This window comes from Aythya fuligula, chromosome 5 (genome assembly GCF_009819795.1).
Source record: "Aythya fuligula isolate bAytFul2 chromosome 5, bAytFul2.pri, whole genome shotgun sequence".
NCBI lineage: Eukaryota > Metazoa > Chordata > Aves > Anseriformes > Anatidae > Aythya > Aythya fuligula.
The window spans coordinates 4,198,489-4,223,024 of record NC_045563.1 but is presented as its reverse complement, the minus strand read 5'-3'; the positions used below and the strand labels follow the sequence as shown (position 1 = coordinate 4,223,024).

Here is a 24,536-nt window from a genome sequence, read left to right as displayed (position 1 = left end):
GAAAAGTCGTTATTTTCCTCCTGATTAACCCCACACCTTACTGTTCCTGTCCCTCCCCCACACATTGCACAGCAAAATTTCAGGCTTGGAATTCCTGAAGTACTTTTTTGCATCTGATAGAACCAATATCCTTCAGATTCCTGTTAGAAAGAGTTAGAAGAAACCTTCCAGAGCTTCCACAGGCATAGTTACTGCAGAAAGCTCTTCCTTTTTCCCTGTTTTTTCACAGTACAAGAGCCTTACTAAAAAAATCACCTTTAGTTAGCCAGGAAGCATTAAAAAGGATCATGAGATTTGCGTTCTTTAGCACCTCAGATGATTACAGTTTCCACAGCCATAGTTTTCCCCTTCCGACATCCCACCGAGCTTCGACTAAAGAACGCCCAAATTTCAGGGCTTTTTGACATTTCTTGGACCAACAAGACACCGCTGCACCCTGGCCAAAGAGACAGCAAGGCAGCAGAATTTCTGCATTCACAGGCAATCTCCATTCAATTTTGCTGTACCGACAGACACTGCACCAAGCCTGTCCTGCGCTCAGTACCTATTTTTAGGGCCGCAGCTGACCTGACAGTGCCCCCATAAGCTCATTTGTTCAGATTCACTTATTCATTCTAATATAATCTAATTAGGGTGCAGCACTCCCACACGCGGGCGGTAGCAGCAACCAGGAGAGGACGAGCTCAGAGGCAGGAAACCTGGGACAGGAGCTGCTTCTGTTCTCGTGTGGGGAAAAAAAAAAAAGCTTGTGGAGCAATTGCAGATGCCTGCACCCTGCCTCACCTCATCCAGCAACACCTGGATCTGCTCTCCGAGCCCCCTGGGCTGCTAAATCCTGGCTCTTCGATTCGCAGGAAGAAGCAGGAGCCTGGTTCAGCACGCAGCACGTATCGACGCAGCCGCTGCTGCTCCTGCTCCAAACTAATTGGAAATAAAAGCCACAATTAAGCGCCGTGGGGGGAAGCCTCCCGTGCTCAGACAATGCCCGCACTGGCAGGCAGAGAAGCGTTCCCAAATCAGAGAGCACAGACAACCTTCAGAAAGCATCAACAAGTCTGCATCTTATCAAAATTACTGTAAAGGCGTCGTTCTGGCGAGAAATGGAAAGCTTTCAAAGCTCAGGAGCAGCCACCTCTCTGCAACCAGCTGTAGTTCAGGCACGTGAACAGGAAGAAGCATTTAAGCTTCTAAAAATATAAATAAATAGTTGTGTTTTGTGTTTGTTTTTTTTAAAGGCATGGTGTGTTTCATTCTTTTGGACATCTTGTATAATGACGAGAGGAGAAACAGCTTCCCAAGCGTCACGGCCTGGTAATTCTCCAGTCTCTCACCTCCGTAGTTTATGCAGAGTCATTAGCAAGAGCTGATTTGCCTGGGACAGATTTTGCCCAGCACCTGCCTGTCTCATGGGTCTGAAGCCTTCACCTGGAGAATATTAAGGAGTTGGAGAGGTTAGCACAGGGAGCAGAGCCCCCAAACCATTCATTTTGAAGAACAGTCCAGTCCTGCTGAGTTGCCAACATAACCGAGGAGGAAGCTTAAGAAATAAACAGAGATCCGTAAAACTCCCTTTTCTAGTAAAAAGGTTTTGAATGGTAAAAGTAAACGAGGAGAGCACCGAGGGAACAGCAGGAGGAGATATAAAGACTTTGACTTGTTTAACCTATCAAAACAAGTGGCTGCAAGGGGATACAACTGCTCCCTCTAATTACCTCAGGGAGGGAAAACAACTGCTTAAACCAAACGGCAGTGCTGGAACACACACAGATTATACAAACTGGCCATAAACTACGTTAGGCTGGAAACGCCGTGATTGTTCTGAGACCTGGAGGAGGCTCTGGAGCAGCTTTCCTGCAGCGACGGCGGCGAGGAATAAACCGATCACGTTGCCCCTTAGAAGCAGTTATGTTACGAGCGGCACTCACAACACGGATGTTTGCTGTAAACTCAGAAACTAAACTCGATCAGGGGCTTTCTTCTGCTCCCAGCTTCGTGCCCGGCTGCCTGCTGGCTCCATTTTTGGAGCAAATAGCAGGGATTACCCTCCTCCTGCAATTTTATCTTGTTTCTTCTCCCCCAGACCACTCCAGGGGATGGCACTCGACCTACCAGGCACATCATCTGGGCACGGCCAGGGAATGAATCTTGGGAGCTGAAGCTCTCAGCGCAGTCGATGGCGAGAGGTGGGTGTCTTGGCAGCAAAGGAGGAAGGGATTAGGAGCAACCAAGCTCGATGCTTAAAATAAAACAAATGTCCTCTCCCCCCCATGTCCTTATGAGTAAGGGTCTCAGCCAACAACACACTTAATCTGGGTCCATAACCTCTGAAATTCACAGGGAATTTTGTTTCCTGAAGGATTCAGTTAACCCTTTGGTTTACAGTACTGATGTTCACACAATGATTAGACAATTTTGAGCCAGATGAGCCAGAATCATCTCATCTCAGACAGAAAGATGATGCAAGTGAAAGCTGTTCCACGCTCAACCAAGTAGCACCACAGTTTTTACACAGGCTTAATCAAGCCTTTCCTTTTCCTTTAAGGTGTTGGAGAAACAAAGTGATTAGCAAGCTAATTTAGCTGAAATAGGGGTTTTATGACAGCGGGGTATAAAGGATCAAATTAAAAACTAATTGTATACTTCAAATCCTCCTACTCCTGCTATTTCTGACAGCAGAAAGCATCTCCTTGAGACTGGCTAGATAAGGAAGGGGGGAAAAAATCTAACAAAAAAAAGGCTTTTCTGTAATAACTCTAACAGAGCATTAGCATTTCCATCCAAACCCCAACGTTTCCCCGCTGCAGCGACACACAAAAGTTATTTTAATCACAGTACGCAGAAAGCAGCATCAGCACATGAGGCAAGAGAAAAAATATGTGGCAAAGCGAGTTGCATAGCCTGCTCGTGGACGGGAATTACAGCGCAGTTACGGGCAGCACAGCACAGGGGTGCTTCCAGCCCAAAGCAGGCACCAGGACGCTCGCCAGCCCCCCAGAAAAAGGGGTAAGAGAAGTATCTACGAGAACGTGGAGTGCACAAACCAAAAAAACCCTCTTTGCTTCCCCAGCACTTCGAGTTTCTAGCCAGGGATTTCTGCCTTGTCATACACGAGGAGATTTTAAATGGGACCTGTCAGTTATGTCTGCTAAACACCATATGGGCATTGTTGGGCAGAGGCAGCAACAGAGATACTAAAAAGAAAGGGAAAAAAAAGAGGATTTTAAACAGCAAATGACTACAGCAAAGTATCAACTCAACTCCTCTCCCGCTACTCGCTTCCAGAGAGCAAGAAATGCTTTTCCTGAGGTTTTTCCGTCTGTAATCTCAAACAGCACAGCCTTGAAAAAAAGGTTAAACTGAGAAGCCAGAAGCAGATCGCTAGAAAGTAGCACTTAAAATCGCCTCACGCGGAACAGGCCTGACGCTACGTTATTCCTAATAGGCACCGAGTTAATTAAAGCGTTTTACCCGGCTGGAATTAGTGCCATAAAGGAGGAGCGCGGGGCTGTGGGGCAGCCCCAAAACCCATGGCTGGGACCAACGGGGGAGAGCCTGGGGAGCACCCCAAGCACCTCACTGGGTCATCAGCACCCCAAGGACCATTGCAGCGGGGATAATTTCGGATGCCTGACGGAAAACAGGCTCCACAGGGCTGCCTCCCTTCCAGTTTCGGTGCCTGATATCACAGCATGGAAACGGGGGGCGACCCCCGGAGCGGGTTTTTGAGGCAAATCTCTGCACCCACAGCCCTGGGTGTGTCTCGGTGATTTAGTGCAAACACTGACGGACAGACAGAAGGACAGCCGGACAGATAACCGGCCAGATAACCGCTCTCCTTCCCTCCCACCCTGGCGCAGTCACACCCCAAACCCCCCCCGGCTCCCTGAGGCCTCAGCCCGGCCTCGCACCTGCCCCGCAGCCCCTGCCGAGGCCTAGGCCCGCCCTGCAGGCCGCGGGCAGGGCCCGGCCCCGGCCATGTTCCCAGCCCCGAGCAGCCGGGGCCGGGTTCCCCCTTCCTCACCCCCCAGCCCCGGACTCACCGTCAGGCCGGGGCCGTGGAGCCGGGGCCGGGCCTGAGCCGGGGCGGTGGAGCCGGGGCCGGTGCCTGCGCGGCGCTGGCTGGCAGGAAGGGAGCGGGCGGGGAACGAGGAGGAGGAGGAGGAGGAGGAGGAGGAGGCGGTGCCGCACGTCCTCAGCATTTCCCGGCTCCCCTCCTGTTAAAGGAGCGGCATCGCCGCTCCCCTTCCACTCCTAGGGGTCCCCAAATGCATCCCACTGCCCCCCCATGGGGTCCCCCACTCGTGTGGGGCGCGCTGAGGGTCCCCTCACGCAGATCCCCTCACGCAGACACCCCCAGGTTGGGGATGGCATAAGGCACAAAACGGCCTCCCACTTTGTGGACAGCAGGCTCCAAAAAGGGCCTTTTGTGCCCATTTTACAGATGGGGAAAGCAGGGAAGGTGCAGGGGAAGCTGGGCTCTGACACTCTTCAGCCTTGGTGCTTGTGGAGAGCAACCAACACATCAGTGTGTAGTCTGGCCGTACCCTCTTGCTCCTGTTTAGTTATCAACATAAGCCCATTGACCTTAAATTTCACATAATGCCTCAAAACTGCCTGGATCTGTAATGTAAATCCCCCCAAGAAGCAGCCCTGCGCGCAGCATGCACCAGGATGTGTCAGGGCTGCAGTCAGCAAAAACCTTACAGAGATTTTGTGGGGTCAGACTTGTGAAAGTCCCAGCTTTTCCTTCACCCTCACGTATGCCTGTCCCAAAGTGCTCACACAGCAGGTTTCTCTCACCTTCAACGTCACAGCCCCAAACGTGAACAGGGAATAAATCAGCCCTGTGTGCACAGGGAAATTCACTCTTTTTGGCAGCATCCACGCCGCCCGCTTGCAAGGTGCAAGTTTAAGGCAAAACCTTGCTCCTTGGCATCGCTCAGGCAGCCACTGCAGTCAAAAAGTGCAGAGCCAGGTGCTTCAGCTGCAGGAGGTGCATTTTTTTTATTATTTTCTTCTGCTTTTAGCAACATGCAGGCAATCGTGGTGCCGACTGGAGAATGCTTTTAAACCACACGTTGTGTATCATCGCCCGGTGCGTAAGGCAATAAACTGTTCAGATTACTGCAGGCTGAGAAACCCGGTGGCAAAACTCACTGGAGAGTGACCGCTGTGCAAATCAGCCGGCGAGGCTAACGACGCTGCCTACCCCAACTGCAGGGAGGAAATAATGCAAATCATCGCTGAAATCCCAGCCACATTAGGCAACCACTCATGGGGAAAAAGAAAAGGGTTTTGAAATGCTGCAGGAGCACCAAGTCATTGGTTTTGTCGGGATTTTTGCTTCCTCAGATTGCGGGGAAAGTACTTCAGACCTGTGGACTCAGGGCAGGCCCAGGAAGACAAGCTGTGTGCTCAGTGGGGCTGGAAGTCAGAGAGGCTGAGTATTGCTAATTTAGCATTTTATAGGAGAGCATGAGAGATCCTTATCGATGCCAGAAATGAGCACCCTGCAAGTCTCAACACCTCGCTGATTCAGCCTCTCTTTCCTGGCTAGGGAAAAACAATGATGACCAAATTTTTCTCTTTGCCTCTGCTTATTTGCATTATTTTCATTGCACTGTTTACAAGCGTGAATTCCCACACTTGGTGGGAAGTGAAAATTAATATATCACATGCACGTGCACCAAAAAGATTTCAACTTCTGCTTAAAGAAAGTCACAGAGCTTGCTACAACTTTGTTCTCAGAGTAGTAAATGAGAAATAACCCCACTGCAGAAATTCGAGCTATGCAGAAAAAGACATTTGATTCAATCCAGCTGTAAGGGAATAAAAACACATCTGTCCTAAGCAGCATTTGTCAGAAGAAACAACTCTGGGAACTCCTGTAATAAGCATAAAAACTCCTAATAAAAAAGAATAGACTCAAACATGGCATTGTAAATGACCCAAAATCAACAAGGCTAATACAAATCCACATAATCCACATGTTATCTCAGTGTTTATATATATATATTTTTATTATTTTTTTTTTTTTAATGGAGCTGAGATGGCCAAGGACACATTTTGTATTACAGAAAAGCCAGCTAATAAAGTGAATGGTTAGAAGCTGCCTCAGAGCTCACTTAAAAAAAAAAAAAAAAAAAAAAAAAGGATAATATACTGCTGCTCAATTTTTTCACTTTTGCAAAAGATAAAAAAGGAAGTCCCAATGGGAAATCCCTTTGGGAAACCCCTTTCCTCCCCTGCCACGGCTGCTGCTCCCATAGGAGACACCTGACCAGCATGCATGTTGGCTCCTGCAGCACAGATCCTACACCCAGTCTGGCAGCAACAGTTAGTGCCTGCCACAGCCGCCACGCCTCGTCCACCCTAAGACACGCTGGAGCCCATTGGACTCTCCTCTGTGCTAACACGTGTGAGCAAAATAAAACAAGCACCCAAATCCTTGCAAGACCAGGGCCTGCAATCAGCCTTCACCGAATAATCCCCACTCATTTTCAAAAAGAAAAATTAAAAAAAAGCAACAGCTTTCCCTGGAAGAGCTCGCTGTAAAGGAAACCCTATTTTCTGTGACTCCATGGGTCATCGGGGCTGGGCCACAGAGGTGGAATTTAATTTCTAATCTGGAGTTTTCAAACCCTCAGTATCAGATATAGCTAAAGGGATCACAGGGAGGCTGGGCAGAAAAGCAGCTTTCCAAGCAACGCAAGATTAACCTCTGAATTAACATCGGGAGTTCTGTTTCAAAGCAGTTTTAAAATATTCCTCTTCTTTCTGCCTCTTTCTTGGTAGCATTGTAGCAGAAGAGGATTTTTTAAGAGCCGGGCATCATTAAGCAAAGCAAATGAAGAAATGACACAGAAAGTACCTAAAGTACCTCTCCTGCTGTAAAACACTTCACTTGGTGTAACCCAGTAACAGTTTACATCTTTTCTTCCATTCAAAGTTCAGGTTTACAGGTGCTGTTTACACTGTCCCACATTGAACTATAGCTATATATGAAATATATATATGTGTGTGTGTGTGTGAACTATAGGTTTTAAATTAATACTCTTCATCAGTGCCTAAGGAATGAAGATGTTTTTCTTTGAAAATAAAAATCAAAACAACAACAACAATAAAAATAAATAAAGAAAGAAGAAGACGACCCATTATGGGGTTTGTTAATATTAAAACATCCTTTCTGCAGCTACCCAAGGGATGTGGTCATCTGCCTGGTGCCACGAGTGTCACGCTGCAGGGCGACTTTGCTCTCTGGTCCCCAGATTGCCTCCGCTGGTGGTAACAGGCACCTGCCTCCCAAAGCTGGCTGAATTGTTTGTAAATGCCTGGTCTGAGCAGACAGCCCATGAATGGCAGAAGGATCACCTGTGAGATCGAGCAACAATTCCTAGCGGTGCCAGAGCTCACTGTACTTCCTGCTGTGAAATGCTGTTTTAGCTCCTCATGCTTAAAATGAACGTGGATTCTTTTCTTTGCCTCTGTAGCTGATCTTTTAGGTGGTGGCAGGTTTCTCCCTAGTGAGCTCAGCACCCTCCCATGCTGTGTCTCGACTCAGACACCCGAAAATCACACCGTTTGTAAGTCCTGGGGGAAAGGAAGGGTTAAGAAGCATCTCAGGTGCTCAGGGGAAGATAGAAAGGCACCAGAAGAGAGGCCGATTTTTTGTTTTCACCCAAGGGACCGAAAGAAGGCCTAGAAGTTCCTTTATAAAAAGTCACAGAGAAAAGCATTACTGACTTACAGGGAAAAACACAGCCATTAACAAATTGGGTGAGAGCTGGGAGAGGTGTAAGAGGTCTACGCCAGCTGCATTTAGGAATGTGTTTAAGCCATCTGTCTTTGTACACTCCATTTGTTTGGGGTCACAGCACTGCCCACGCCACTCCGAGGGTAAGGGGACTGTGAAAATACCTGGGGATAAATGTGAGCACTTTTTAATGATAATACACAAAGCCCAATGGTTCTGACATGATTTGTGTTTAGAAAGCAGGCAGCTTTGGACCCTCCCCAACACAAGCCCATCTGGGTTCCCAATTTTCCTGAAAACTTTGCTGAGAATACCTTAGCTCTACCTGAGCCCTGCTGAATGTGCTGAGTGCAAACAGATCTCAGCAGAGCTGCTCCTGTATTATTGACTTGGGCAAATACCCACTGAAGGGAGGCCAAAGCAATCAGAGCATTTAATTATTTCTGACAAGCCACAGATAAGTGGGCTGAAGAAAAAAAAAAATGAGGAAAAAATGACACCTTCATCAGGCAGGGCACTGAGACCAGTCAGCTGCTTCTACAGCATGCAGACACCAAAAACATGTAAAGATATTAAGGCTTTCCATAATCATATATTGGATTGTAGGGGAAAAAATAACTTGCATTCCTCTTCTATACATTGAGCATAGAAGCTAAGGCGTAGGAAAGCGTGGAGTCAGTAGGCGAGTGCCACAACCCAATCAAACATGCTCTCGTTAACAGAAACTGCAGAAGCAGCAAGTGAGAACAAGGAAAACCCAAACAAAAAAGCCCAAAATGATTTAAGGTTGGGTTTCTGCAATGCTCTGCAGCAGCATGTGCCCGCCGAGCTGTACCCGTACTGCTTCGTTACCGCTAATGATGTTCATTGGCAGGCTACAGCAGAAGGGGTAGAGAGACAGCAACATCACTGCCTTAACAGTTAATTACATGTTAAGGCACAAAAAGGTCAAGGCAGGGGGATTGGAGCGTCTGCTGACATCTGGCAGCGTTTTGGGGAAGTTGGGTTTCTCCCGAGGTCCCTGTTGACTCAAGCATGCTGATTTGCTCGCCGTTAATCGGAGGAAGTGGTAATGAGAACTGACTAATCACTGAGCTGCGCGCCCCGAGGACTCATTCCAGTGTCAGTCATTGCATCGTGCTGAGCAGCCAGACAAAAGTAACTTTTACTGGGATTTCAGCGACCCGTTAGCACCCTTCCTTGGCTCGTGGTGTTTGAACAATATTCATCCGTCCTCCCCTGCGTGATAAGCCAGGAAAAACTCTTGTGCTGGTATATTTCAGCTGACACAGCAGCGAAGGCATCGCAGGCTGTGCTCTAATTCCTGGAGAGCTTGGACCGGAGGTCCCAGAGCATCCTAGCACCATTGCTCATGTCTTCAGTGTTGCTGCGACCCCTGCAAACTAAATTAATAGAGGTCTGTTAACACCTGCCATCTGCACGCCTCTCTGCTTTTCTGTGCAAACACACTTGAGTGCCATTACTGTGTTGTTGCTCCAGATAAAGCTTAAAGGATCAGTATTTAATTGGAGCAGTAAGTTCAGGGTATGAGACATGGTGTTTGCATTAGGGCAATTTGTCACAAAACGCGGAGGGAAAACATCAGCAGTCAGATGATCCATTGCACACTCACCTCATTTAAATGCAATTCAATCTAGACAGGCCATTTGGCACAAAAATTAGAAAGATGACTTAACAAAAGCACTTCTGAAACCAAGTGTCAGATATATGTGTGTGTGACACTCAGGGGGGGAGCTGTCCAAGGAAGCCTGTAGCCATTAATTGCTAGGTAGCAATTAAGGTGTCAGCCAGTGTTTAAAGCTCTCCCCTGCCTTCCCTGGCCATTTTAAAGGCAACACAATGAAAAAAAAATAAATAAAAATAGAGCAAAGTGCTCTCCCCCACACCACAGACCAAGCGTGAACCCTTAAGAGCACGGCTGGGCCAGAAGTGGATTTCTATGCAAACCACACACCGAATGCCTCTGCTTAATCACTCAGTTGCTCTGGGCAAATAGGAAAATGAAGTGAAGATAACTGCACAGTTCTAAAGTCACCATTCAGCCCCTCAGCTGAGACAGATGGCTTTTACTGATGTTGCTTCCTCTGGCATTCAGAGGAGATTTTGGCAATGCTTTCTGGGTCTGGTTCTCAGCAACCCTGACGTGGGGGCAGTCAGTGCCTTCATTGCACATTATGCTCCACGGAACTGCAGAAGCCAGCAAAAAAGGCTCTTTTCCAGCCACTTTACCCCTTTTCCTTTTGGCAGAAGTGGCTTTCTTCACTGGTCCAGCAGTCGATGCACACCAAATGTTGGCCTCACCTTGTCTCTACCAGCAAGCATGGGAGATGCTCGCTTTAGCTGATGAACACTGAGAATAAACCGGTGTTTGCAAAGAGTGCCAAATCCCCCATCGCCGTCATTCGCAGGGATTAGGAGAGCCCCAGTTTGGCTGGGACAAAGACAAGGTGTCCTTACCACTGTGCGACCTGGGCGGCATCATCTGGTGCAGGGATGGAGCGAGAGCACAGGGTGATAAAGGGGAAGTTACAGCCCTTCTTCCCATCACCCTGTGAATCTGGAAAATTAAACTGGACTCTGGCCCAATTTCAAATCCTCCTGAGCACAGTCCTGTAAGGGGATCACTCCCAATCGACACAGGGCAAGCCAGGACCAAATGTCAAATCTAATGGGCCTGATTCTGTTCCTATTTACACCGACATAGCCCAATGATGACACACTTAATTACTCACAATTAAATGTCAAATTGCTCACTATTACTCATTGAATAGTCACGGTGTTTTCTCTCCTTCCCTGGCAATAAGTCTAATAGCTACTCTCACTGGCAGGTGTTGGCCAGGCCTAGGATGGAGTGTTATGGGACAGGTAGGTATGAGAACACGATGGTCATACTTGTCAGAGACTGATGTGCTCCCTCTGAGCTCCTTTTTGGGCTCCAGCTGCCTCTGGTGAGCCTTGCCAGCTCCTGCACAGCCCATGGACCTCACTGCATCTCTCCTGCCACCCTCCCTGACCCCCTTTGGGGTCCTGTGCAGCACCCCGCTGCACCTACATCCCTGGCACAGGGACCAAAACACAGCAAAATCAGACAGAAGGAATCTGCTCTGCAACCGGACTGATTCTGCCGTTGGCACGAAAGCCTAGAGCAATGGGGTAATTGGAAGATGCTGCATTTAGAGATAACTTGTACTTAATAAACGAGTCTTTTCTTGGAAGGTGATCCCGCTCTCATCTGCTCTTTTATCTCCTCCAAAGGCATGGCTTTAATTCTGTAGGCAGCGAGGGCACCTGCAGATGCAAGCTATACAAGAGACACCACGCTCTTTGGGGACAATTACCGCTATAAAAGTTTAGCATAAAGCTCAGGTGAGCAATAGCAGAATGCTGCCAGCCACGGGCTTTTAATTCCCAAAGTGGCTCCTGAAAAAGATAAGATAGAGCCCAACCAGATTAAGTAACTTCAAAGCAAGCAGCAAAGCATTTACAGGGTGCTGGAATAGAAGGCGTCTGTCGGGAGCGTTAATGAATAAAACAGGTAGAGCTTCCTCACTGATCTGTTCCTTGGCCCTTCCAGGCTTTTGGAAGCCTCCCGTGATTAGTACTGTCTGCTAACCAGATTGTAGCATCCAGACAATGCAGGAATGTGCGCTACAGAAACAGCTAAGGGACTGATACAGGAAAGTTAGAGAAGCTCTGCGGAATAGCCTTCTCCAATCAGTTATCTGAGGAAGAACAATGCCGAACCGCTCTTCAAGAGGATGCGCAAAGCTCTTATTGTTGTTACAATCACCAACTTGCTCAGGAAAATTAAGCAATTTGCTAACTGAGAACTCGTGACGCCTCATCATTACAGTAACGCTGTGCTTCAGGTGACTCACCCAGCCCGAAGCTGGCTGCGCCATTTGGGGCCGAGCAGCGGCTGCTCCTGAGTCACCTCGGCCCTGTCTTGGGGCGGCTGCTGCTTCCCAGAGGGGGCAAAAGTAAAATAAATGAGGCTTGAGACAGAAAGAATCTTGTCTATGTTGAGATGGGGAAAAAATAGCTGTGCTTTCTAACGTTGTTTGACCTGGATGATCAGAAACCCAGCAGATGAGTCTCACGAGTGCCAAGTGATGCATCTGAAATTAGCATCCAGCCAAGTCATAGCAGGGGCAGAGTCTCCCGCTGTAGAAGGCAGAGCACAGTTTCACAGTAGGCTCTTCCCTTCTCCTCCACCTACAGGATGGGTAAATGATCGTCAACCCACTGAACAGAGGAGGCACGAAGCCCTGTGACTTACCCAAAATCGCAGGGGCTCTGCAGCAGGCGTCGCTTCCCGCTGGTGCCCCTGCCATCTGCCCCTATCCCAGGCAAGAAGCAGCAGCGACATTTAGAGACTTGTATTTGTGTTCACCTCTGATATAGCCTCTCTCCGTCACTTAAATGCCATGGTTTGACGTCCCCATCTCCACTTCATGTCATGCAGACAGGTCAGACCCCAGTGGCTGAAGGATGAACATATCTCCAGGGGCTTCTGCAGTTGCCTATACACCTGATATTGTGTATAAATGCTGATATTGGCCGTGCATCAAAGGAATAAATAGACTGATTAGAGATTTAGTACTATGGCTGCAGTGCAACCAGGGAACACCACAGCCACCACAGTACTCCGGTTTCCTAATTTAAGCACAGCAATTGTGTTCACACGCTGGGGGAGTGCCAAACACTGTCCTGCGGAGCTGTCTGCAACCACTTCAACCGCCAGTCATCCCCAAAGGGGATGTTTTAGATCTGACCATCGTCAGCTGGTCTGAGCCAGCCCCACCAGCCTCTGTAACACCCCATGCAGCCTCTTGGAGAGTCCTCTCCTCGCTTGGCTTCCTGGCCGCTGCAGGACAGGCTGCGTAACGTCAAGCAACCTGCCTGAGGCTGAATTGTTCTGGGGCCAGGGGGATTTGGCATCTGCAAAGCATCAGGGCAAGGCGAGTCCCAAAAGCACCATGAAACCAGCCCAGCAGGCTGTGCTGAGGAGGGAGGGATGCTCGTCAGCCACGTACGCTCTGCTTTGTGGATATAGGATCCAAACCCCATCCTCCACACCCCTGGGGTGGCGAGAAGAGCCTGGCAGCACCTCCTGAAGACCCTCTGCACATGCAGACCTTGGTATCTTCTTCTGAAAGGTTTCTTCAGCCCAGACAGATGTTTGCAAGCAAATCTCACACCGGTGAGCAGACCTGTAAGCAGAGCAGCAGTTGTCACCCCCTACACCAGCCCAGACAGGGAAAAGGACCTGTCCCTAGCTGTGCCTCTGCAGAAACCCATCCATCCATCAGCACACAGCAACGGGACGGGACAGGAGGAACAAGTTGGGCAGCAAACATCGCGTCGAGAAGCTCCCAAAAGAAGCTGTGTTGGCAGCCACATTGCACCTAGGCTCTTCCTGAGTTTTTGGGAAGCGTTGGCAGCCCTGGCCCAGCTGGAGATGGGCAACCTCACTGCAACACCTCCAGACCCAGGTTTGTAATTTGGGGCTGCTCTCACAGTCAGAGGGGAGCCAGCTCTTGCTGCAAGACCAGCTGTGGTTTATTGCACTTAATGAGGCAGGTGGGAGAAATTAAGGGCCTGTGGATCACGACAAGCTTTATCTTTACACAGTCTAAGCATTAGACCCCTGTTTTCCTGCAGCCCTGAAGGGCGGAAGCCCAGACTCCAGCTCTGCTCACAGGCTGATGGCAAACACAAAGCAGAGCCCCGAAATCTCCAGCACCTCCCCAGGGTGAAACACACCCCAAAAGGCTGCTTGTGTCCCCTCGGGGGGGATCATAACCCACAGGTTTGGGGCCAGGCCCTGCTCCCAACAAGCTGCACCTGGCCCCTCCTGCCACCCCCTGCCTTAAAGCTGGGGCCGGGAGCCTGTGGTAGGGGCTTGTGCCCATGGATGGCGTTTCGCCGCTGGAGAGGTACCTGGAGAACTGCAGCGGGCAGGTACCGGGCTGGTAGAAGGGGAAAAATAAATAAATAAAGGGATTTAAAACAAAAATAGAGTTGCGTTGGCCGGGAATCGAACCCGGGTCAACTGCTTGGAAGGCAGCTATGCTCACCACTATACCACCAACGCCGCGATGAAGAGAGTTTCCCGCCCACCTCTGAAGTAAAACTTCTCCTCTGGGCCCTCCCCTGTTTCTTTGTGGTACTACAGTGTTTTTTGCCTTTCTCTGAGTTTTTTTCATATCCTTAAGCCCCCAAGTGATTTGTTTATACGGATGTGGAGCTGTTGGAGCACATCCAGAGGGTGCTCAGAGGCTGGAGCTCCTCTGCTGTGGGGACAGGCTGAGGGAGCAGTGCTCAGAAGGGGTAGGAGGCTCAGATCTCTTCATTCTGGCTGGCAAACTGTTGCAAAAATCTTTTTTTATCTATTAAAAACGTCCCTCTGGTGGAAGGGACTACTGCAGGTGGTTGTAGAGATAACTGGGAGAGGGCTGGGCTCCTCAGCTGAGCCTTGTGTTTGCCCAAGGGACGCAACTTCTTCAGCTGTGTGCACTTCTTTTCACTGACTTGCTGCCTCCTATCTTAAACTATTTTACAACCCAGAAAGTAAGTGCAATTCAAGCTGCTTAAATCCAGAGATCTACTGGTGGTAGTCAGCAAAGCCCTCTGAACTTGCCCCATGAGGTGTGTAACATGGTGAAGAATAACAGGGTGTTACAAATAGCATGCAGCTGAATTTGCTATTTCAGATTTGTCAGGGTAGCTGATAGTAGAAGATGAACAGGGTGCCATTAAAAAAGGCAAGAGCTGTCGCTAAAACAGCTGGATTTGATTTATATGTATCTGGGTCTCGTGGACTACTGCAGTGGAACCAAAACTGCTGTTTCCTCCCCAAACCTGGTGATCTCAGGCAGGATCTGTGCATAAAATCTCCTTTCTGGAGCTGCTGGGAAGTGTCTGAAGCAATGCAGCTGATGGGGCCTTCAGTGAAGTTAATTAACCTGGAGTCTACAGTAACAACCCTTGGCAGCCAGCCCAAGATAAACATGGTCTTGTGCCCCCCCTTTGGAAGCCCCTGAGCATCTGTCTAACAAGAGGGCAATCTTCCCCAGCACTTAACCCTATAAGAGCTTTTCTCACCAGCTTTCCATGCAATTGTTCTGAGAAAGGAAGACTTGCTTTCTGTTTCTATCTACTTTAAGCACTTTACCTGTTTTTTTAATTTTTTTTTTTTCAGTGGTCTAAAAGTTCTTGTCTCTTATACCGTTCATCTATTAGCGTTTTTCTTTAAGCAATACCGTAAACTGCTTTGCTATTGTTTTTTGACCATTATTTATAAGATGTCTGATACCTCTTAGTATGATACATTAATAGTCTTGCAAGCTTGCAGTGACAGGGCTTTTTTGTACCATCTTCTGCACATCACGGTTGGCAGAAAACTTTCCTAGCTGAGTCCTGTGTGGATAGGTCTTGGTTTATTGGAGGTCTTAAAGAGACTGTGCTTTCCTTCTCCTAACAAAATAAATAAAACCTTGAATAACTGTCCCATAATATTTTCCTATTGTAAGTAACCATCTACTGTTTTAAAATAATTTGTGTCTGACTCAGGTGGCTTAAGATGTGGATTGGACTTGCCAATTCCTGGGTCCTGCTCTCCGAAGAGCTGAGGTTTCATTCAGTAGCGCTCTGCCCCAGATTTCATATGGGGCTCTGCATCTAGAAGCCAGCTTTACAAACAGTTTTGAACCCCCCAGGTATTCATACTTTACAGCTAGACCAGCTTGTATCCATATTTACATGAAGGGTTCTCTGCAATGATTTGTCACAAGAGTTTTCCAAGCTGCCAGTGCTTTCTCCAGGCAGACATACTGCAGAGTAACTAGGTGCAGAGACCTCCTTGTGTGCAGAGCACGCACGGCTGTGTTAACCGAGCTGATTAGCACATAGCATAGAGCAGCACTAGCTCAGGGCTGCAGAGCATTGATCTGGAAACCCTGCTCCCTCCGGAGCTCAGGCAGTCGCTGCCAACTTGAGGGCCTCTGTCTTGTGTGCAGTTCTCTGTTCTGATTTGTGCTTCAGTTTAAGTCCTCGGTGCTAAAATGCCTAAATGCACACAAAACCTCTTGTACGGATCATCTACTCCAAGCTGTCACCTGCTGTGGGTAGCAGCAGCAATCTCTTTCTTGGAAGAAGCTTTCCACTAACTAGAGGCTTGTGCCCACATGAATAAGGGAATAAATTCCTAAACTCTTGCCTTCTCAATACCACAATGCCTTTAAAACACTTTTAATTCCTTTTTAAGTGATGCTGATAAAGGAGGGCATTAGTATGCAAGAACTTGCTTGCAGATATGTTGAATGCCTTAATCGCTTGATCTGGGAAGGATGCTGGCTTTGCTGACTGCGTCTCGCTTGAATTAGTCTAGTAACCTCCTGCAGCTGAATGCTTAATTCGCTCGTGCGTCTGTGAACTGCTGCCCTCTATTGCACAAATCTAACACAACGCTGACACCGTCCCCTGGTAGCAGCGAGGGGAAACAGCAATATCAGTATAGTGGAGTGAAAGCCAGCCAGAAAATGCCAGCTGTCTTCCTTGGAAAAACTCACGAACAGTTATGTTGGTTATGTATGTAACTGAGGCACGCTGAAGGCTGTGAAGGGCAAAGAGCCAGCATTGTTCCTCCAATTACTGCTGGTAGATACCTGACTTCTCAATTTGTGGCATCAAATCTGATGTATTCTAGACTGCCTTTGAAGTGTGGTGGGAAAATGAGCGTATGCACTATAAAAATCATTTGGGGGGAAAAGTTATCTGTTTCTATATGCTGACAGACAAGCCAATGACATCCTTTCAAATCTTAAGACTATTCTTTGCTGTAATACTTATGGGGAAAAATGATTGAAACTTATTGTTTGAATAGAAAATGTACCTTAATGTAGTCTCCCAGCTGAAGTAAATGTTTTGATACAGGATCCTTAGTGACACACTTTTTCTTCATTCAAGGATGACCTCTCAGCTAGTCCTCAGCTGTTTACTGCCATGAGCCCTTATGATGTGGACCTTCCAATTCAAACCGAAGATGGATTGTTTGGTTCTCAATTTAATCAGCCCAAGGAGCTTCCTGCAGACTTCTCCTCAGTGGACCTCAGCTTTCTTCCAGATATTACTCAAGATAAAGAACAAAACCTATCTGAAGATGGCCATGGAATGCAAGAGAAGCTTGATGGGTCAGTATCAAGAGATGAGGACAGTGGTACCTTCGTGAATGAAAGCAGCTTGTCATGCCCAGATGCATCTCAGCCATCCCCTGAAGAGTCCGGTGTGTGTCCCCCTCTGACACCAATGACTCCTATGACCCCAGTGACACCTGCTTCTGCTTCAGAAAGCTCTGGCATAGTTCCTCAGTTACAGTAAGTTTATGCAGCATATATAAGTTACAGGAACAGTATGACCTTCACTGAAGGTCAATCTTGCTGAAAATTAGCTGTCTTTCTCTTGAAGAGTAACATATTGCTCTGACTTCTCACTTACTGGAGAATGTAGCAAGTGTGGTTTGGTCGTAAATAATCCCACCCATAAAACTAGGGAGGGGGGAAAAGGGTGGGCATGGTTATTTTTTTATTTTTTTTTTTTTTTGAGAGGTGGAGCAAATGAACAGACAATATTGGAAGGCAACTAGATACTGTGCTGAACAATGCAAAATAGAAATGGCATGGAACAAAACAGCTTAGCAAAACAGAGGAGAGTGGACTTGATAAACATGCTGGTTGAATAAGCATCTGAACATCTGAAATGCCTCTGGCTTCTGAAGGGGGAAGACTCTCCTGGGAGACGAGAGAAGTCTCTCCATAGGAGAAGCATTTGGTAGAAGGATTTACTATATAGTATGCATTGCTAGTTACTTCGGTCTGCAGGATAAGACAGAAAACACTTTAAAAGGTCTCAGTCCAGCAAGGAGAATGCTAAGGATGACAATAGACTCCAAGGGTTTAAAGATCTGTCTGCTCTCCTGAGAGAAGGAAGAGTCTGAACTGAGCAAAGGAAAGGGACATGAAAAGAAGTGAGAGATCCTGACCTTTAAAAAGATCTGATCCTGTCTAGGCTAGAGCAAATACAGAGAACTTACACCTCTAGAGACTAACATACCCTTACCTACCTTACCAGTGCAGTAATAACTCTGTAATTCTCAGTAATGGTGCAATTCAAAGCAGTTAAAAAAAAATAATAAATCAGTGATGTAGTTATTGGAAGACGCACAAATTTAGTATGCCGGGACTAATAATTTTGTACCTTGTTATATTTCCTCCCATGAAAAACTAATTTTGATATTGAATTACTTAAATTCTGCCAGAATCAGCTTAGTGCTGGAGTGGGAAAGAGGAAGGCAGGAAACTAGCTGATGGCAACTATTAATTGGGCTGTGACTTTGTTAGCTAATAATGTTGGGGTTTTGCTCTGTAATGCCTTGCTTTTGTAATAAGAAAATTCCCTTCTCGTTCCTTAGGAATATAGTGTCAACTGTGAACTTGGCTTGCAAACTGGATCTGAAGAACATAGCTCTGCATGCCAGAAATGCAGAGTATAACCCAAAGGTAAATCTTGAGGGCTAGGCTTTGTTCCCAGCTCTCAGTGCTGCTGGACTCTACCATACAGATTCACCCTGAGCTCTGTACCTTTTCTGTCTTTTCCCATAGGGGAAAGTCCTAACAAATTCTGCAACTTGGGTCTCTTAAAGAAATACAGGGGACCCCAAGGGGATTTATTTTTTTTTTTTTTAATAAAGCCCTTGCAGTGAGATGTTACCAAACTGTTTAAGAAAGGAGGTGACTCTCCTTTCAGCTCGAGCCAGCTGAGATGGCTCAAGCAGCCCTGACTGAGGGAGGAAAGATCTGCCCAAAAGCTATTTTCTATAGGAAAGAGCAACACTGGAGCTGGGCTGGTATTGCATGTCTCTAGCAAGTGACTTATACTGCAGAAATTTACTGGGAATAGGTGGGAGTTTCTGTAAATTACTTCAGACTGCTCCACAAAATGTAAGGCAACAGAGAGTGAGTGGTCCTGTGATGGCTGTCTCAAGCCCACAGGTTGTAGGGAAGTACTTACCACCCTGAAATATATATAAAACAACACTTCTGCAAAGTAAATACATGTTGTGCTGAGCTTTGTGGAAGTGATAATTCTCGAGAGAATGAATCGATGTGTGGCACCAGCTGAATATCTTTGCTTGACTGTGAGCTTTTCCTTTTGAATTTGTAGAGATTTGCTGCGGTGATCATGAGAATCAGGGACCCACGAACAACAGCCCTTATCTTCAGTTCAGGAAAAATGGTCTGCACAGGAGCAAAAAGGTGGGTCGGTGGGTTTTTGTTTTGTTTTGCTTTGCTTTTCTCTCCTCTAAGGTCATACAGCTGACCAAAAGCCTTGTTTAAATTATCTAGCGAAAAGCTTGCTATTAACTACAGAAAAAAATGAAGCACTAGTCTTGAAAAGTCTATTTTTTTTTTTTCTCATGACAGGAGTTCAGTAATTACTGAGCTACATGCTTCTGTCCCTGAATATAGATTGAGCTGAGCCAGACATTAGCAAAAAAGCTGCTAAAATGCCCAGGAGTTGTTAAGGGGTTATTTGCATTTCTCACTGACTTTAAAGTGAGTTGGGACATAGCTTGTGTCTGTCAAGTCTCTCTTTTGGTGTCTGGCTTCACTAGTCAACACATCTGCCTCCAGATAAAATGGGAGCTGGAGAAAATCAAAGATTTCTGTACTCTGAAGGTTTTGTCCTCAAATTCAGCAGCTGCCTTGGTGTGTTTATTTTCAATGCATCATCTCATTGATTGGGTCTTAACTTATAGCTTAGAAAGCCTCTTCTCTGGCCCTCACCTAGCTAGAAGACTGCACTGATAACTGCAGTCTCCCTCCTGGATCAGCTTTAATCTGAGGGATGGGACACTGCTGTGCAATTCTTGGACAGGGGAAACTGTGTAACATAGCATGCTCCGGTGTGCTCAGTTAAACCACAGGAAAATGAACAACGAAGTGTCATTCCTTTTAGCTCACTGAAGTGGTTTTGGGGATAGAATCTCACTATTTGGAGTATTAGCATACCTTTTTCTGGAGTACAGATTAGCATGGTGGTGGCTCTAACCTGGATTCCAGCTTCAGAGCAGAAGAAAGCACTCAGCACAGCTGCTTCCCCCTTCTGCTCTTCCCTCAGTGAAGAGCAGTCACGGCTCGCAGCGAGGAAGTATGCACGCGTGGTGCAGAAGCTGGGGTTCCCTGCCAAGTTCCTGGACTTCAAGATCCAGAACATGGTTGGGAGCTGTGATGTGAGGTTCCCCATCCGGCTGGAGGGGTTGGTTCTCACTCACCAGCAGTTCAGCAGGTATGTGGGAGGGAGAGGTATGGCACCACGTAGCTTGGAGCATTGTCTTTGCAAGCTGTACAGAAACTCAAATTCTGAAATCGTACAAGCCTGGCAAAATGAATGTAATAATTAACTGGGTACTGAATATCAAGCACATCTTTTGCTCACCAAAACTGGTTCAGTGGACAAGAAGTGGCTGTAGGTAATATGTTAAAAATACAGATAGTAGGGCTTATTATATTTTATTTTTTTTTTTGCAATAACTCCTGTTCCGAGTGGGGCACAGGCCAAAATGACCCTCTGCTTAATTGCTACAGTGACGTACTGCAGCTGGCAGTAAAGCTTCCAGAGCCTGAAACTGGTGCAATGCAACAGGGATGGGCTCTGCGGAACTTCCCTCCCTGTGGTGCTCACTGCTTCCTCCTTGCAGGGATGCTGTTAGCAGCAGCTTTGGAAACCTCGTAACAGAGAGCATACCCCATGCATTTGAGCACTTTGGGGTAAACGGGAGGTACACCAGAGCTGGTTAAGATGAAGGATTTGCAAATTGCAATAAGTTAATTGCTGCTTTGGTTAACAAAGAACCTATTCTGTAAAAGCTTTCTTTGTCCATGAATATTGTTTGACAGTCCTGTGTTGCAGTGTATCAGCTACGTAGGGAGAAATGTACAGCAGGAACTTTTGTTTAATCCCAGTAGTACTGGGGATCAGAGTTCTACAGGTCTCCTATCTTTGCCAAGCGCAATGTCAAAGCATAGGTAGTGTATTTCTTCACTGCAGACTGTGAATAGGGAAAAAAAAAAAGATTAAACAATTCAGATTTAATTGAAGCAGCTCTGAAGCTACTTAGATCTATGGAAAATCAGACTCAGAAATGGCTCGTATGCATTTAAAAGTAGGCACAGAGAACTACCAGCTCTAGTTGGGTTTACTAGGTTTCTCTCCGAGACATTTAGACCCTGACCTGCCTTTCTCTGGCTAGCTAGCTAAAATCTGTAGGTTTAATTACTCAGCTGTCAGCATGGCTAAAGAGTACTTCATGCATACGACACTGAATTAGTATTTGCATTTTACTAATCTTACCTGCTTGTTTTGAAACAGCTATGAACCTGAACTATTTCCTGGCCTTATTTATAGGATGGTCAAACCAAGGATAGTGTTGCTTATCTTTGTGTCTGGAAAAGTTGTACTGACTGGTAAGTGGTCTCTTGCTCTATTATCTGTAACCAAGTGCTGCCACATCTTCCAAGGAAGTGTTTAAATTGAGCATTACTAAACTGATATCTTGCTGCAGTAAAGCCACTTAAAAATCTTTGTCATGCCTACTGCTGCTTATCTGTGTTTTCTGTGGATAATAACACCGGTATTGTTGCACTAGAACCTTATATTGCTTCATATAGTGTCTCAGCTTTCCATGTCATTAAACTTGAGTATCTTTATTTTATTCAAAGCGTAATGCTTTGTGCCAGCGTACTGAATCCTAACAGGAGGCTGACATGCCAGTAACCACTCACAATTGCTTCAATATGAATATCACAATAAGCAATTTAAAATTGGACAGGAAGCAAACTTCTTAAAACACTTCACTGACAACATGTACTAAGGATTATTAGAGGAAAGGGTGGAGACGTAAGAGTCTGTTCCAGACAGTTTGGCAAACTCATGAGAAAAAGCCTTATGAGTAAGTGTGCTCAGCAAATATCTGTACCTTGGATCCCATGGCAAAAAAAAAAAGCTGAAGTGAGTGCATGTTTCCAGCACATTCTGTTGTAAAGCTTATGAAAATGCCTTTACACAGCTGTACAGAAAGGTAAATGGGTACTTGTGGTTCCCAGAGGAACCTAACGTGACATGTATATTCATGACAGAGCTTTGAGGTATGTGAACAGCAAAAGAAGCCTTCGAGTTTCTCAAAATCATAGATCGTGAGCTAATTGAACTGTAGAGCAGTCAGGATGAAGTTTAAATGCTTCCCCCTCTAATGCCCCACCACCTTCCTTCTGGGCCCACTGAAATCATACTGGCTACCTCCAAACAGAACATGTTTGGGGATATACCAACACCCTAGAGTCCAAAGTATGCCCAGAAGGACTAAAGCTAGTCCTTGCCTGTGAACACTGGGCCCTAATTGTAATGACAAAACTAAATCTGTGAAGCTGAATTTCTTCCCTAATCCCAAAATGTTCTTGTGGTAACTCAGATGATTTAGCCATGTCTAACCATATCCTATGTTCATGGAAGGGGAAGAGTTTACACATCTGTCCTGAGTGCAACTTAGTCCAATTGTCAGTCCATCTAAATGCAGTTTGCCTGTCGTTAATGCCTATTACACTCGTGTGGTAGACAAGTATCACTGGCAAGGACTGTTCCTCCCTGCTGCAGTACAGTTGGCATGCAATACTGGTATTAAAGATTTGCTTGCAGTAATGTGGATAAGGATGGCTTAGAAATCACAGGTGACCTAACAAAGCTTAAAGCTTCTTGGAACTGGGAGAGAGGAATTATCAAACTGAATGAATGGGATAAATGCCCTTCATTTCATGTTTCCATCTTTCTACTTATCAAGAGAAAGAGCTGTTACGGTTAAGCAGATAAAAGTCTGATTCCTCTGACTGGCTTTATTTGACAGACAGTGTTTGGCGTCTGTCAGGAGGCACTAACTGCTGTTTTGGTGCTACAACACTAAACTAGTCTTAAAGCAAAGCAAGCTATAAATTGTTCTTTGAGGTACGGAAGTAACATGACAGAAATTCTGCCTTAAACTAACATTTGACAAGAATTCTTAAATTTGCTTTTAAACTCCTGCATTTCTTCATGGATTCTAATCTCATCATTAGATTTGAGGTGCATTCAGTTATTCTCAATGCTCTAATTCTTAATGTGTTGGTTTTATTTTTTGAATGTCTTTACAGGGGCAAAAGAGCGTTCTGAAATCTATGAGGCATTTGAGAACATCTATCCCATTCTAAAAGGTTTCAAGAAAGCATCGTAGCATGGCCCGTAAAGAAACTAGCAATAATTTACCAGTTTGTAATACAAGGCATGGAACAGAAGCCAAGGGTATTCCTGGACCCACTTGTACAGTTGTGGATTATTAAGCAAATGACACATGAACGCTGTAAGTGCTGATGCTTTGCTATAGTTTGTGAAAAGTTTTTTCATGAAGATTTGCTGTCTGTAATCCACTTGAGTTCTGACAACTTCTGTCAAGCTGAGAAATTTGCCAAACAAATGTACTTTTAATATAAAGCATATTAAGGTTGCACTTATTTTTGTAACAGAGGCCTTGTGCCTCAGCCCTGTTAAACAGATGAATAAACAATGTACTTCAAACTAGCTTCATCAAAATTCTCAGCTTTAAGTACTGAAGGTTAGCTCCTGTAATGAAGTACTTTCATGTTCAAACTCAAAATATATTTTTGTCTACAACACAGCTTACAAAATCCAGTATGACTTGATTCCAATGTTTTGAAGACAGACAATGAATGTAGAGGACATCTACTGACTCCCTCTAATCCCACAGGTTGGATAAACTATTATGTAATGGTGCTGATACTCTTTACAGAGAAGATATTCAAGGACCCTGGCAGTGTTGGAATGTGCCTGGAAAGGAGAACTGGGGTGGGGGAGAATGAAGCAAATTCTGTAATTTGTCTCACATGGGTTAACAAAGTGGTACCCACTTGCATTACTGAAATCCTCTCAGATGATGGGAGGCTTGCTTGGCCTGAAAAGCAAACCTGTTAATTAGGAACTACCTTTAAAGTGGACTTGAAGAAAATATAAAGTCTTGGATGTTCAAGGCTTAATTATCTAGGTTATTTAATCTGAGCTCAGGCAATGTCACTACATGAAAGCATTTGATAATTTAATTTTGTCTCTCATCTACAAGGGAACTCGAGGCTTCCTTTGCTGAAGCTGTCATGCTCAGGTGGGTAATGTGACAAGGAAGAGGGTAAAGATGATCCCTTGACTGTTCTGGTACCTCCTATGATTCCAAAAAAGCAAAGTTTTTTTTTTTTTTTTTTTTTTTTTTTTTTATTCCAGAACAGGGCTGCTGGTGTTCGTGTTGTTTCCTCCCCTTGTTTTCTACCAAAGGTGGGATAGATCTGTCAGGAAGCTCCCGGAGCCACTAGAGGTTGCTATTTGATGACTTACGCATAACCCATGCTAAAGGCTGCCTGCCCTTCCGATAAATACCCACAATACAGGCAACAGCTTAACACAGGACAGGGCGTCATGGGCTTAGTTTTGCTGTCACCAGTTCACCTCTGATTTGGTGCGGATGTGACCCCAACTTGTCTGTGATGTCTCACATGTGTTTTCATAACTGTCCCTTTGCTCCCCTGGAAAGAAAGCTTGAAAAACTTCGTGCACTTCCTGGTGATAAACCGGTCTTAACTATGTTATCAGCTTCTTTGTCACAATCAAA

At 46.0% G+C, this 24,536-nt stretch overlaps 2 protein-coding genes and 1 non-coding gene across 8 annotated transcripts in view; 1 reads left to right on the top strand and 2 right to left on the bottom strand.

Moving 5' to 3' along the window:
- KTN1 (kinectin 1) overlaps positions 1-4,116 on the bottom strand; it is a 71,906-nt gene extending 67,790 nt beyond the window's left edge. For all 6 annotated transcript variants that reach the window (XM_032187869.1, XM_032187871.1, XM_032187872.1 and 3 more), the window contains exon 1: positions 4,041-4,116. The gene's annotated coding sequence lies outside the window, so the exon portion shown is untranslated. The remainder of the gene's footprint in view (positions 1-4,040) is intronic.
- Positions 4,117-13,687: 9,571 nt separating this feature from the next.
- TBPL2 (TATA-box binding protein like 2) lies at positions 13,688-23,096 on the top strand. The gene is given in 7 exon segments (XM_032189218.1): positions 13,688-13,738; positions 16,721-17,151; positions 18,246-18,333; positions 18,998-19,089; positions 19,955-20,122; positions 21,206-21,300; positions 23,017-23,096. Coding segments are annotated over 7 exon segments (1,005 nt in total).
- TRNAG-UCC lies at positions 13,800-13,871 on the bottom strand. Its single transcript has one exon. It is a non-coding gene; the product is annotated as a tRNA-Gly (tRNA).
- Positions 23,097-24,536: the final 1,440 nt, after the last annotated feature.